Source organism: Carlito syrichta, unplaced genomic scaffold (genome assembly GCF_000164805.1).
Source record: "Carlito syrichta isolate Samal-C Ts95f unplaced genomic scaffold, Tarsius_syrichta-2.0.1 Scaffold304588, whole genome shotgun sequence".
Lineage (NCBI taxonomy): Eukaryota > Metazoa > Chordata > Mammalia > Primates > Tarsiidae > Carlito > Carlito syrichta.
The window spans coordinates 139,782-152,339 of NW_007248684.1; the positions used below are offsets into that span (position 1 = coordinate 139,782).

Genomic DNA, 12,558 nt, shown 5'->3' on the forward strand with positions numbered 1-12,558 from the left:
CTATGGCAACATAAGCAATACACTCCGGTTTTTTGCAAGACTAGTCACAGACAAATACGCTGATGTGGACAGGATGTTTGTTATTTCATATTTTCTCAGTGATGACACAATTTCAGTGTTTGAACCTATAGAGCACAATTCAGGTAAGAGACTTCTCATAGTGTTTTTCTTCAGAACATATAACTTTCTCTTCATTTTGAAAATTAGGGAATATGATCTGATTTTGTAGCATAGATGATCTATGATAGTGGCTTAAAAAAAAAGCCAATAAAGTTCTTTTTACAAACCTCTTAAATGGGAACTCAAAACACATAAAATGATTTCACTCATAAGCGGACCTTGAACATTTACCATAATACTGTAAGGAAGGGATTGGCAGTATCCAGAAACTGCTGGGGGGTGGGGGCACATAACATTAATAAGGGTACCTTATCTCAAACCAGGAAAAGTGGGTACCAAAGGTAGTCCCAAACTTTACCTGTACAATGGCCACTTGTATACTTAATCTGGGATTGTGCCCAACATCTTTAAAATAAAATACATAAAAAAAAAAAGTAAAATGATAGAAGAAAACCAATTTTGATTGGCTGAGAACTGGGAAGCCCGGTACCTCCTTTTTGCCACTATTCCCTCTTCCTTTGTGGTCTCTGAAGCATTTCAGTGGAATCCAAGGACTTCAAAATCATGGCCTGGGTACCACCGATTTCACTCACAGCAATCTAAGGGGAAGTCTGTATTCTTGATAGTCCTGCTTAAAAATTTTTGCTTAACTCTAAGACAAGATTCACAGATACACAAATTCAGTCTTTAGAGATCATCTTTCTCTGACCCTTCTCAGGCTGCTGCCAAGGTTCCAGCACCTAGGCCCATGGAATGCCTTTCTGCAGTGTGCTGATGCCATGGCCTGCTGAGGGGAACCATTGACTTACCAAATCATAGAACTGTAGGATTCTGTTCTTTGTCTCAAAATGTTTAAAACTTTTGTCTGTGTCAAAGGTATACATTTGGGAAGAATAATCAGTGAAATGCTGGTTAACCAGCTGTTTGAAAAGATTTTAAAAGCTCTGATTTGTACTGTTTGCTAGTTTTCATGAAATGAATACCTTAACCATGGTCAATTTCAAGCAGCTGAAAGTTTAAAATCTGGCTTACAAAATCTCTGAATATTTAACTGTTAGCTCCTATAAGCTTGTGTGAGCCACTTAACACACAATGAATAACTTGTGTTAACTAAGTCAGGCTCTGCAGTGACTTGAATACTATATCAGATCTTAAAATGTGAAATTGAATAGGAATGAATGTGTCATGTTCTTACAGGTCAGAAAAATCAACTCTATACTAATCTAGAATGGAGAATACATACCCAAGTGAATTTCAGCATGTGTGAAACAGAAAGAGTTATTGTAGTGAACTACAAGCCTATTAGTAATAATAGCAGCCATGATTGAGAACCTACTGCTTTCCTTACAAGAACTTTATGAGGTTAAGTTTCGTGTTAGTCCAATTTCTTCAAGAAGCAAACACTGAGATGGGATTAAATGTGCAAGAGACTTATTAGCAGAAATACTGGTGAGGGAAAATATGGAAGGAGTCAGAGGAGACTGGGAGAGCCATCAAACTGAAGTGCAGGTCTGACTCCTGTGAAGAACGGAGGGAAGGAAGAAAGGGGGAATCTCATGTTGAGATGAAATTCTAAGAAAGTTTCAACAAGGCTGATCGGGAGTCCTTGAGGAAAAAGTGCTAGTTGGAGGAGCCTTGTTTTGCAGGCGTAGGCCTGTCTTAGTATCCTTGCCTTGCTCAGTCATCTGTTGGCAACAGCCTGTGAGAAGCATGACCTCAGCACACATCCAAGGATGGATTTAAGACAACAGCAGTTGAAGCCTTCCATCAGTTATGTTCCCCATCATAGTCAGTCCGAGAGGTGCATTTTCATTGCCCTCACAATTTTTTTTTTTGAGTTGGAGTCTCACTCTGTTGCCCAGACTGGAGTGCAGTGGCCGCTCCCAGCCACCGCAGCCTCGACCTGCTGGGCTCCGGCGATCCTTCCGCCTCAGCCTTCCGAGTAGCTGAAACTACAGGCGTGCACTACCACATCCGGCTAATTTTTATTGTAGAGATGAGGTCTCGCCTGCCCAGGCGGGTCTCGAACCCGCGGGCTCAGGCAGTCCATTCATCTCAGCCTCCCAAAGGCGCGGGATTACAGGCTGAGCCACCGAGCCCGGCTTGCCCTCACAATTTTTATTTCTATTTTAACCAGTAAGAATTCACAGACATTCATAGAGATTAAATAATTTCTAAAGATCATCCAGCAAGCGTCAGAGCCTGGATGGAATACAGCTCTATTTGGCTCTGAAGCTTGTGTCTTTCCACCCCTTATGGTTTCTGAATGTGGTAGGGAGGGGTGGGATGCAGCTGACCAAAAAGCTCATCTGGTCTCAGACTTCATTCATAGCTCTGTGGATTTCAGTTCAACATCAAAAGATATTGGAGCCCCCCTGTTCAAGTTTACTGGCTGCTTTCCAAGGGGACAAAACACAATGTCCAGAAGAGAACAGAGAAAATGGTGACAGTTTTGGAAAGTAAGAAATATAAAGCATTAACTAAATGAAGTAAAACTATTTTACCTGTTTAAAAACAAACAAAAGAAAAAACCTAAGGGGATTCCTGTAGTTATCTTCAAACAGTAATCTCTTTTATAGAAGTGGGGCATCTTACACTTAATTAATCTGCATGTCAAATTAAGTGTAAGACATCATCTGGGACAAATAGGTGGAAATAAACACAAGTGAGGAATTTTCTAAGCAGTGCTCTAAAGATAAGTGTCTTTCTGATGTCCCATACTCCTAGTATACTGCTGGGCATATGTAGCAGGTCCTTGACAAGTGTTTATTGGACTGGGAAGGAAGCAGAGAGAGAAGAGATAAGGCTAGAATGCCATACTGCTTTTGCTTTTTTACAAGATGCTGCCTTGCTATGTTGCCCGGGCTGGTCTTGAATTCCTGGACTCAAGTGATCCTCCCACCTTGGCTTCCCAAGTAGCTTAGACTATAGGCATGAGTCATCACGCCTGGCTCCACTTTTTTCTTGAATGCACTTCCCTAGAAAGTCTTATTTCTTCACTCACTGCCTGATTTTTCCCTTAAGTCTGAGAATAATAGCAATATGCATTCACAGTTAAGTTGTACAGTCTGTTTGAGGATGAAATAACTCCGAAGGCAAGTCACATCATTCTTTTAAGAATAAAGGCTGCTTATGAACTTTTCTCTTTCTCCATAGGGATTGCTGGTGGGATGTTCTTGAAAAGAACTCGTGTTAAGAAGCCTGGACAAGAAGTCTTTAAAAGTGAACTATCAGAATATATCAAGGTTGAGGAGCTGTACATTGGAACCCAAGTGAATGTGAATGGCTACCTATTTCGTTTGCTCAATGCTGATGAGTACACCTTAAACTACATGGAGAAAAATTCAGATAGGGTGAATTTGCTTTGTATAATTCTTGACTTGCCTCTCAGCCTTCCACAATCTGTTTTTCTTTCCCTAGGGCTTTTTCTTCATCTTGCCACCAGTTTTACATTGTGCATTCACACATGTGGGCATGAATAATGGATCCGTGTGACTTGGCCACAGGTCCCATCATAGGGGCCAGGTCCTTGTCTACTCTGTTTACACGCTGGGTTCTCTGCTGCCCAGCATCACAGATTCCAGGCACAGCTAGGAGGCAGGGCCAGGGTTGAATCAAGTTTCCTGCGTTTTTGCTGACACTAACAATGTTTTCAGAAAGAAATTCAACAACGATAGGAAAGGAAGAAAATCTGGTGCCACACACTGTGCCGTCTCAGTTAATTGGCACAGGCCAACAGAGAAGGCCAAGACCTGAACAAACAGAAACCCCAAGGGAATCCAATAGTTGCTGGGGTTGCAACTTCCCATAACAGTAGCCACCTGAGGCCTAAATAAGAATTTAAGGAGAAATTGGTAACAGTGAGCTCAAAGAGTTTTGTTTTAAATTTGAAATAAGATGGCAGATAGGTACTGTATTGAAAGTGCTATTATTGCAATGCAAATCAGTAAAAATAACATATTGATAGAATCGTGATTTTAAATGTGAACTAGTCCAGTGTACAAACACGTACATTTGGGAATCGTTGCCTAATATTGAAACATATCTTGAAAAAGTTAATTCTCAAAGTCTACCTATAAGTGACAATATTTATGTACCATTTATATACATATAGTGCCAATTTTGTCTCATTTATATATAAAATGCTCAGGGTTAAATTGGTAAGAGCAATCTCTCTGCATATATCTCATCATTCCTATCAGTTTGGGTCCTCTGAGAAGCAGATGCCCCGACAGAATTATAAGTGTGAGAGATTTATCAGGGGAAGTTTTTGAGAAGGATAAAGGGAGAAGGAACAGAAGTAGGCAGCGAGGGCCTTCAGACCAGGAGGCAGGCCTGACCCTGTAGAAGGAGAGGGGGTGGGAGGAGGGGTGCGTAGGGAGAGCCTCAGCTGGCAGTACAGGTCTGAGAAAGTCTCGGCCAGGGTGATGGGGAGCCCCAGAGCACAGACTGCCCATCAGAGAGGTCACATGTCAGGCAGGAACTGCCCAGCCTAGACCCCCTGCTGTGACACTGTTTGTGAACTCAGTGTAGATCCAAAAGTTATAGCACCTGGAGGCTGTCAGCAAATGGTACTCTTCTCAGGGTCTCTCTTGACAGGAGGCGTGAGCAGTGTCCTCCATGGCTGCCATACCATCCCTCCATTAGTAGTGTTAGGGATTCAAATTATTAGAAAACTATGACCCAAGAGAGCTATTTGAAAACACTGAATTCAGGCAAGGAACTCAATAATTGGGCAGTTAGATTTGTAGCAACTAGCAGGCCTGGCTTGGGAACCTGACTCCATACTCTATAGCTGAGGGACCTTAGGTGTGTATCTTTCTTGAGCTTCAATTTCTTTATGTTTGAAATAGGAGTAACAACAGAGCTTATTTCATAGAGTTGTGTGAAGATTAGATGTGATAATATATATGAAGGGCTTAGCTCCATGTGGTCTGTAGCAAGCTCAGTCAGTGTAGCTATTGTAAATTAGGGTTCTATTTCCAGGCAGAGGGAGAATCTATACCTTAATATAAAATATATAGAGCATGAATATAAGATATAAAGGGCTTTTCTCCTTTCAGAATGATAAAAGCAGGGTAGTGCATTATCTGGTATCAGCATCCCAAGTGAAAACTGCATTATTTTAAAACTACCCTTAATAAGAATAATATACTCTTTAATATCAGTCTGAAGAGTCTTTTCAAAAGAGCTAATAGATCCTATCATGGACATAGATGTAAGGAAGTACGAAAAAGGGAGGTGGTGGTAGGATAGGAATAGGGCCTACAATAGGTACCAAACCACCTGGATCATTTTCTGGTGAGAGAGGAAGCTTTAATACTAAGTTACCATCAATGTTTAATTTCATCTTCTCATTTTTGATCTTTTAGCTATAATTATTTACAGCCTTAGGCTTTACTGGATGGAATAAGAAGTATTCTTACCAAGTCAAAAATCTAATCACAGGGTGGAAGACAGGAAGAGTGGGCTGTCCAGAAAATGAGTATACAGCGGTTACAGTGCCTTTGTGGATCTTTGACACCTAACCTTGCTCTGATCAGTGCATTGCCTAGTGGCCAACAGTTCCAGGGGAGCCCATTCTAAAGATCTGGAGGAAATGGAAGTCTATTTATCCAACTTTGAATTCCCACTTTCTTCCCGTTAGTGTCTCCCAATGTCCAAGGATTACAGGGAGGAGGCTGAAGTGGAAGCAGGGATTGTTTTCTGATCTCTGTGACCTATTGTTCCTTAAACTCATTGTTCTCAGATCTGGGGCCTTTGCTAATGTCCTCCGTTGTCCTAAAACCTTAACTGAGGAGATGCAAAGCTAGTCATGTCTTCTTGGTGTTGGTCTCTTTGGAAAGACATGCCTGCTAACTTCAGGTTCACAGTGTGAAATCTCTTTGCTGGCCGTCAGAGAGATTGGGCTCCTGAAGTCTAGGAAATATTGAAATATGTCTTTCCTTTCATGTCTCCCATATAGTTTCCTTTCAGCAACATCGAACTTGCCCTACAAAAGCTGAAAGAAGAATCAAAATCCAGAGAGATCAAGCAAGTATTTGCATCTGCTGACTGTAGACACACAAAGATGGTGGATTTTAATACGTTCAGGTAAGCCATATTCTGTGAAAAATAATCCATTTTCCCCTCAAGATTGCCCAAAGAACAGAAAGAACAATTTATTTCCTAGTACTTCCTAATCAGTTGACTATTTTTAATAGGAATTGGCATTTCTTTGCATTCACATCACTTTGTGATCAAGTTTTGACCATTAATATTCTTGTAAATTTTGTTCATTTGCATATAAAAGAAGTTTATGGGTAGAAACAGAGACAAAAGCATAGGAAGTCAATTGTCTTGTGAATCATGGTGTTGAAGGGTCAGGGGATGCCAGCAATGGTACATCTGAGTGAAAAAGACAGAAAGAACTGCAGTTAAGAGCATCCCTCCAACCAAAATCTGGGGGACAAAGGAGGGACATCTTCCCAGGAATGCAATGAAGTTGGAAAAGATAGTGAAAACTTTACTGATTATTAGAGAAAAAGTGCTATGCGTGCATCTGTGTATATGTATGCTTGCACACATATGTGTATTTCAAAAGACATAAAAATATAGGAATCAAGGGAAAAATATATGACAGTAGTTAGAAATATTATAACAAATCATGAACAATAAAGATTTTCTCTAAGGTAAAGCTGAATTCTGGGACTATCCAGTGACTGACCTGGGCAAATTTCCAAACAGCGGAAACATACAGGGAAACTCACATTCAGAGTCCAGTACAATTGTGAGACTTCTTAGCCTGAAAATAAAGTGAATGGAGCGTTCAGGAGAATGTAAATTAAATCATGGATGGAGGACAAAGGGGACTTTCTCTTTAGGCTGAAAGTTCTGGCTCCTGAAAACAATAGTGGCTGAAAACTATATAGTAAACTTGGCTTGATGCAGTCAAGATGTGGACTGAGAAACGAAGTGAGCCCAGGAGAGGGTAGCTGGGAGGTCTTTCCAACTTTGTGTCTACAGTCGCCTATTGCATCACTACCTGGTGGCCTGGAGCCCACTGTTAGGCCCGAAGTGTCCCAAGAGCTCATTTGTTGTTTTAACAAAGCGCTTTTGTGTTTCCAAAATGTTCTTTAGAGAGAAGCAGACAGAGGACATAGTTTTATTGTTTAGAATTCCCAACCTTCTGGGATCAATAAGAATTTATAGTTCTTTGTTATTGTTCATAGTCACATACACATGTTCATGGTGTTTTGGAAAGCAAATGGAGACAGAGTAAAGAGCAAAGACAATTACTCAGGCCATGGGCTAATGGAAAGCAGTGGAGGAGAAAACAAGAAATTTCCATCAGAAGTGAAGGAGTGGTTTCATTTTATTATTTTGTGTTCTTTTATAAAAGCATCCATTCTCCCAACACTCTTGCAAAGTCTACTGGAAACACTTTAGTGAGTTTATGGGGCTTTTTAGGAACCACTGAAGCCAGGCAGGAGATCCAAGAAGGAAAAGTTGTTTTGCGGATGGAGGCTTGACCCTAATTGTGGGTGGGATAAAGGGCTGCCACATTGTGACTGGAGGGGTGACCTCAAGGCGGAGCATGCTCAGATAAAATGAGATCCCTATCCCAGAAATTCCTTCAAATGAAAATCAGATCAAGTTACTCCCAGCCTGAAAAATCCTTCAGTGGCTTGCCATTGTTCTCACAATAAGATCCAAACATTTGACTGCAGTTAGCAGGGCCTTGAGTGACGTGACTTTGTATTTCTTGTGTCTTCACTTCTTTTTCTCCAGCCCTGTCCTTTGGCCTCACTGTCTGTCTTTTGGTTTCTTAAACACATCAAGTTCTTTCCTACCTCCAAGCCTATGCACACACAGTTCTTTCTGCCTGGAATGCCCTCACTACATCCTTTTCATGGCTGACTCTAGGACTCACCTCCAATGTCAGCTCCCCAGAGGGGCTTGCTTTCTCTCTATCTTTTTTTTTTTTCTTTTTTTTGAGTTGGAGTGTCACTCTGTCGCCCAGACTAGAGTGTAGTGGCCGCTCCCGGCCACCGCAGCCTCGACCTGCTGGGCTCCAGCGATCCTTACGCCTCAGCCTTCCGAGTAGCCGGAATTACAGGCGTGCACTACCACGCCCGGCTGAGTTTTTGATTTATTGTAGCGATGAGGTCTCGCTGCCCAGGCGGGTCTCGAACCCACGGGCTCAGGCAATCCACTCACCTCAGCCTCCCAAAGGCGGGGGATTATAGGCTGAGCCGCTGAGCCCTGCTTCTCTGACTATCTTAAGTAGATCACCCAGCTGTTCTTAGCCCCTTTTTTATATTTATCAGAGAACTTAGCACATCTTGCAGTTATTTTACTTTGAGATCTGTTTACTTGTGTGTGTGTGTGTGTGTGTGTGTGTGTGTGTGCGCGCGTGGGTGCATGTGTGTGTCTTCTATTAGAATGTGAGCTTTCTGAGGGCAAGGACCTTGACGGTCTTGTTCACTGCTGTACCCCTGACTCCTAGTGCTGGACTCAGTACGTATACATAGTTACTAAATGAAATAATGAGCCACTAGAGTTATTCTTGGGAGTTCTAGTTTGAAGGTGGTGGCATGGCCTCCAAATGAGAGTGTAGACCAGGAGTCCAGATGTCCTGGTTCATATGACATATTTGTGTCAGATGCTGAGCCCTCTGTGCTTGGGACTCACCTTCTGTGCTTGGCGTACAAGTGTGGGTCCCTGTACATTGTCTTTGGCCTTCTTTTTTGCTTCTCATACTCTTTTCTTGGCAAAGACAAAGGAACTACGTAGTTAACTGCTATCACAGCACATGCTAATTTAATTCTCTGTTCAGTGCTTTCACTAGCTAATATTTTTCTTTCTTTCATTTATGTGTGTATTTATATGTGTGTATTCTGGCTCCATTCACCAGAATGTAACCTCTTTAAAGACAGAGACCTTCTCTTTCTTGTTTTCTGCTTTAGTCTGTCACTTATCACAGTATCTGGCAAATAGTAGGGTGTTAATAAATACTAGTTGAGTGTATACATTTTATTCAGCCCTCACTGCTTTTGCTCTTACCTGTAGACTGATGCCTTCATATTAGTTCCTCAAGCTCAGATCCTTCTTCTGAACTGTAGACCTGGAAATATGAATACCTCTAGGATGTCTCCTTCTTGGATGAACCGTAGGCACCCCAAAATAACTTGCCCTGAATTGATCTCATTTTCTTCTTTTGTTAAGATGCATCTGGGGACTGTTTCCTAGTAAAGGCCATCATACACATCCCCAGGGCCCAGGCCAGGAGTCTGCCTAGTCTGTCCTCTCTCCCCTAACTTGACCTCTCCCACTCACCCTTTGGAGCTATGTGTCTTAAACTACCTCTGGAAACTTTCCCTTCTCTCTGCCCCCAACTTCACTGTTGCAGTCCAGCTTTTCATCGCTGTTCACTTGTACCCTCTGGAGAGCTGCATAACTGACCTCCTCTTTCTTTTCTTTTTTTCTTTTTGAATTGGAGTCTCACTCTGTCGCCCAGACTGGAGTGCAGTGGCCGCTCCTGGCCACCGCAGCCTCTACCTGCTGGGCTCCGGTGATCCTTCCGCCTCAGCCTTCCAAGTAACCAGAACTACAGGTGCGCGCTGTCACGCCCGGCTCATTTTTTGATTTATTGTAGAGATGAGGGCTCGCCAAGTTGCCCAGGTGGGCCTTGAACCCATGGGCTCAGGCAATCCACTTACCTCAGCCTCCCGAAGCGCGGGATTATAGGCTGAGCCACCGAGCCCGGCTTGACCTCCTCTTTCTTAACTCTCATCCTCCAAAGTGTTGTCAGAATGACCTTCCAAAAATCTGATTGGATCATTCCTCTGCTCAAAATCCCACATCAGTGTATTATGTGAGTTTGCCTACCTCTCTCTGATTATTTCCAACTCACTAGAAGAATCTTCTAGCAGAAGCTACCATTTATTGAGCACTTACTGTGGGCCATACCTCATGCTAAATGCTTTTCATATACTATCCACTGGTAGCTTCTTGTTGTTACTTGTTTATTTCCCTGCCTCCACATCAGCTCCTGCCAAGTATATTAGATGTTTCTTGAATAATTTAATGAATGATCCTATTTCTCAAGGAATATTCAGTCTAAAGCCTGCAGCAATCAAGTAAATAATTGATTACCATGCACCAGGGAAGGGCCATCTGGCTCTGACTTAGGGAAGTCAGGGAAAGCTAGGCCTGACCCTTGCTAGCCAAATGACTTGGGCAACTCACTTCATCTATCTGCACTCACTCTTGTGTCCATATATTGGTCTCTAAGGTCTCTTCCAGGCTCTGACAATCTAAATTCTTAAAATTCAGGTTTATAATGCACTTGTGAAATGTTCTCTCTTCAATTTTGTGCATTGAAACAGTGGAGAAGAATAGAGGTAGGCAAAGGCAGGATTGTAGCATAGGTCTATGGGCTTCACCTCTGTGGCCCTGACTCTCTCCTGCTTAGATACCTGGCACTCTCAGTGTAAACCTTGGGCATCAGAGCCCAGACCTGCTCCTCTGGACGTTCCCTTTCTTCCTCTCAGAGATTTGCATCTCCTCCCAGGAGAACCTCAAGGGTAGGAGCTAATAAACTACCTCTGCGTATGGGGTACCATGGCTGATCATGGATTAATGTGCAGGCCTCCCTGAGATAATCTGTCTCAGAACAGACCTGATGGAACACAGGTGGCCATCAGGAAATAGAAGTAGGGAGTGTTTTTCTTTTTTTCATTTGGGTGGGGAACATTCTTTTGCCTTGTGGGAGGTCACCACTTCTGCCTCTGTTTCATAGGTCCTCTTTTGGACCCTTTTTTCACAGTCTGTCAGATTTGCCCTTGAGTGCTGCTGATTATTATCTGAGAATGTGCAGAGAGCCTTCTCAGAGACTCGGGATAGACACCCAGTGGCGACAGCGGTGGGCTGAATTCAGCAGGGAGTGAGGCAGGGACTAGGCTTTCCTGAGTTTGTATTTCAAGCAGTTGGGAACATGGGCAGGGTGGAGCTTCCTGGTGTGGACTGTGGACTTTGAACTACAGGCAGCAGCAGTGAGGGTCCAGTGCCAGGGAAGATGTGGTTAGTCCCTCTCTCCCTCCTTCTGGCCACCTCCCCGAGCCTTATCTACCCATCAGAGATGATGCCTGGCCCAACATAGCCTGTATGTATCTTAGTTATCTGTTTGCGTCTCTCTTTTCCCCACCTGAGGAAGCTCTCAGAGGATAAGGCCCATGCCTGGCTTACCCTTGTATCTTTCCTAGATACCTCTATAACCTAGTAGATCAGGCCTCAATGAACATAGTGAATTTTTACATGGTTCTTCAGGCCCACATTATTAATTACAGGGTCAGTAGTTCTCCTGTGAACATCCATGTAATAAGTTCCTTCTAAGATTTAGAGCCTCAAGAAAATTTTCTGTCTTGTAAAAGTAAAATTCTTCTTGAGGGAAATAATATAATATAAATAGTTCTTACTACTGGTTTTGGAATTGGCAGAACCAGATCCAGCTCTTAGCTTTCTCATTTCCAACTTAGTGGCCTTAGGGAAGTGGCTGAACAATTTTTTCATTTATAAAATATGGATAATAGTACCCATTATATACAGATGTTGTGATGAATACATTTGATACCGTATGCAAAGTTCTTATTGTAGCACACTGACTAATGCATGGTAGATAGTCAGAAAATGAAAACCCTTTATCCCTATAGTTGCTACCTGGTGTCACCAACAATAATAATACGAATCTATATCCTGTTTCCAGTATTTCAATAAGCTATACATTTACCCATGGTGGGGTCATTCAAAATATTCTTTGATAAATGAAGTCGAAAGAGAAACTCTAAAAACTTGGAGGCCATTAAGATAGAAAATGATAAACATCATTGATGGTGAACTAATGCTGGGAAGCATTAATATAATCCATCCTATTACTGTCTTTTACTTCAAGGAAACGGATTGTAAATTTAGTGCTTAGAACAAGGTAATGATCTCATCCTGATTTATCTAGGACAATTATCTCTCCCTTTATATGGTTTTGCTCAATCTTTATTTGAACTAGTCTGTGTACATAGTTATTGGTGTTTTTATTGTAAGCTGTCAAACATCTTTTAAGGAAGATACTGGTCTATGAATCTATATGAACAAAAGCAAAAACAAAGACAAATTCTCAAAGTATTCAAACTTATCATGAACCTAATAGATGCTTTGACAGTATTCGTAGCCTGTCTTTGAGATGGGAACCTCAGTATATATTTTTAAAAACAGGATTTTAAACCTCCCTAAAAATATTAAGTATAAATAATGTGATGTAATAGAAAGAATGCTGGCCTGGGAATAAAAAAGATAGAGATCTTTGATTTGATTCTTTTACTGTCTTGTGGTGGCATCTGAACTGTGAGGGCTTAGTTTTTTTTATTTTTAATTTTAAAGGTGTGGGGTACAATTCAGGGTTAG

The 12,558-nt window shown here is 41.9% G+C and overlaps 1 protein-coding gene across 1 annotated transcript in view; it reads left to right on the forward strand.

Moving 5' to 3' along the window:
- The window catches only part of EFHC2 (EF-hand domain containing 2), a 192,156-nt gene that overhangs the window by 114,235 nt on the left and 65,363 nt on the right, over window positions 1-12,558 (forward strand). The window contains exons 9-11 of the mRNA XM_008060303.2: window positions 1-143; window positions 3,277-3,473; window positions 6,086-6,213. Coding sequence (XP_008058494.1) covers window positions 1-143; window positions 3,277-3,473; window positions 6,086-6,213 — 468 coding nt within the window. The remainder of the gene's footprint in view (window positions 144-3,276; window positions 3,474-6,085; window positions 6,214-12,558) is intronic.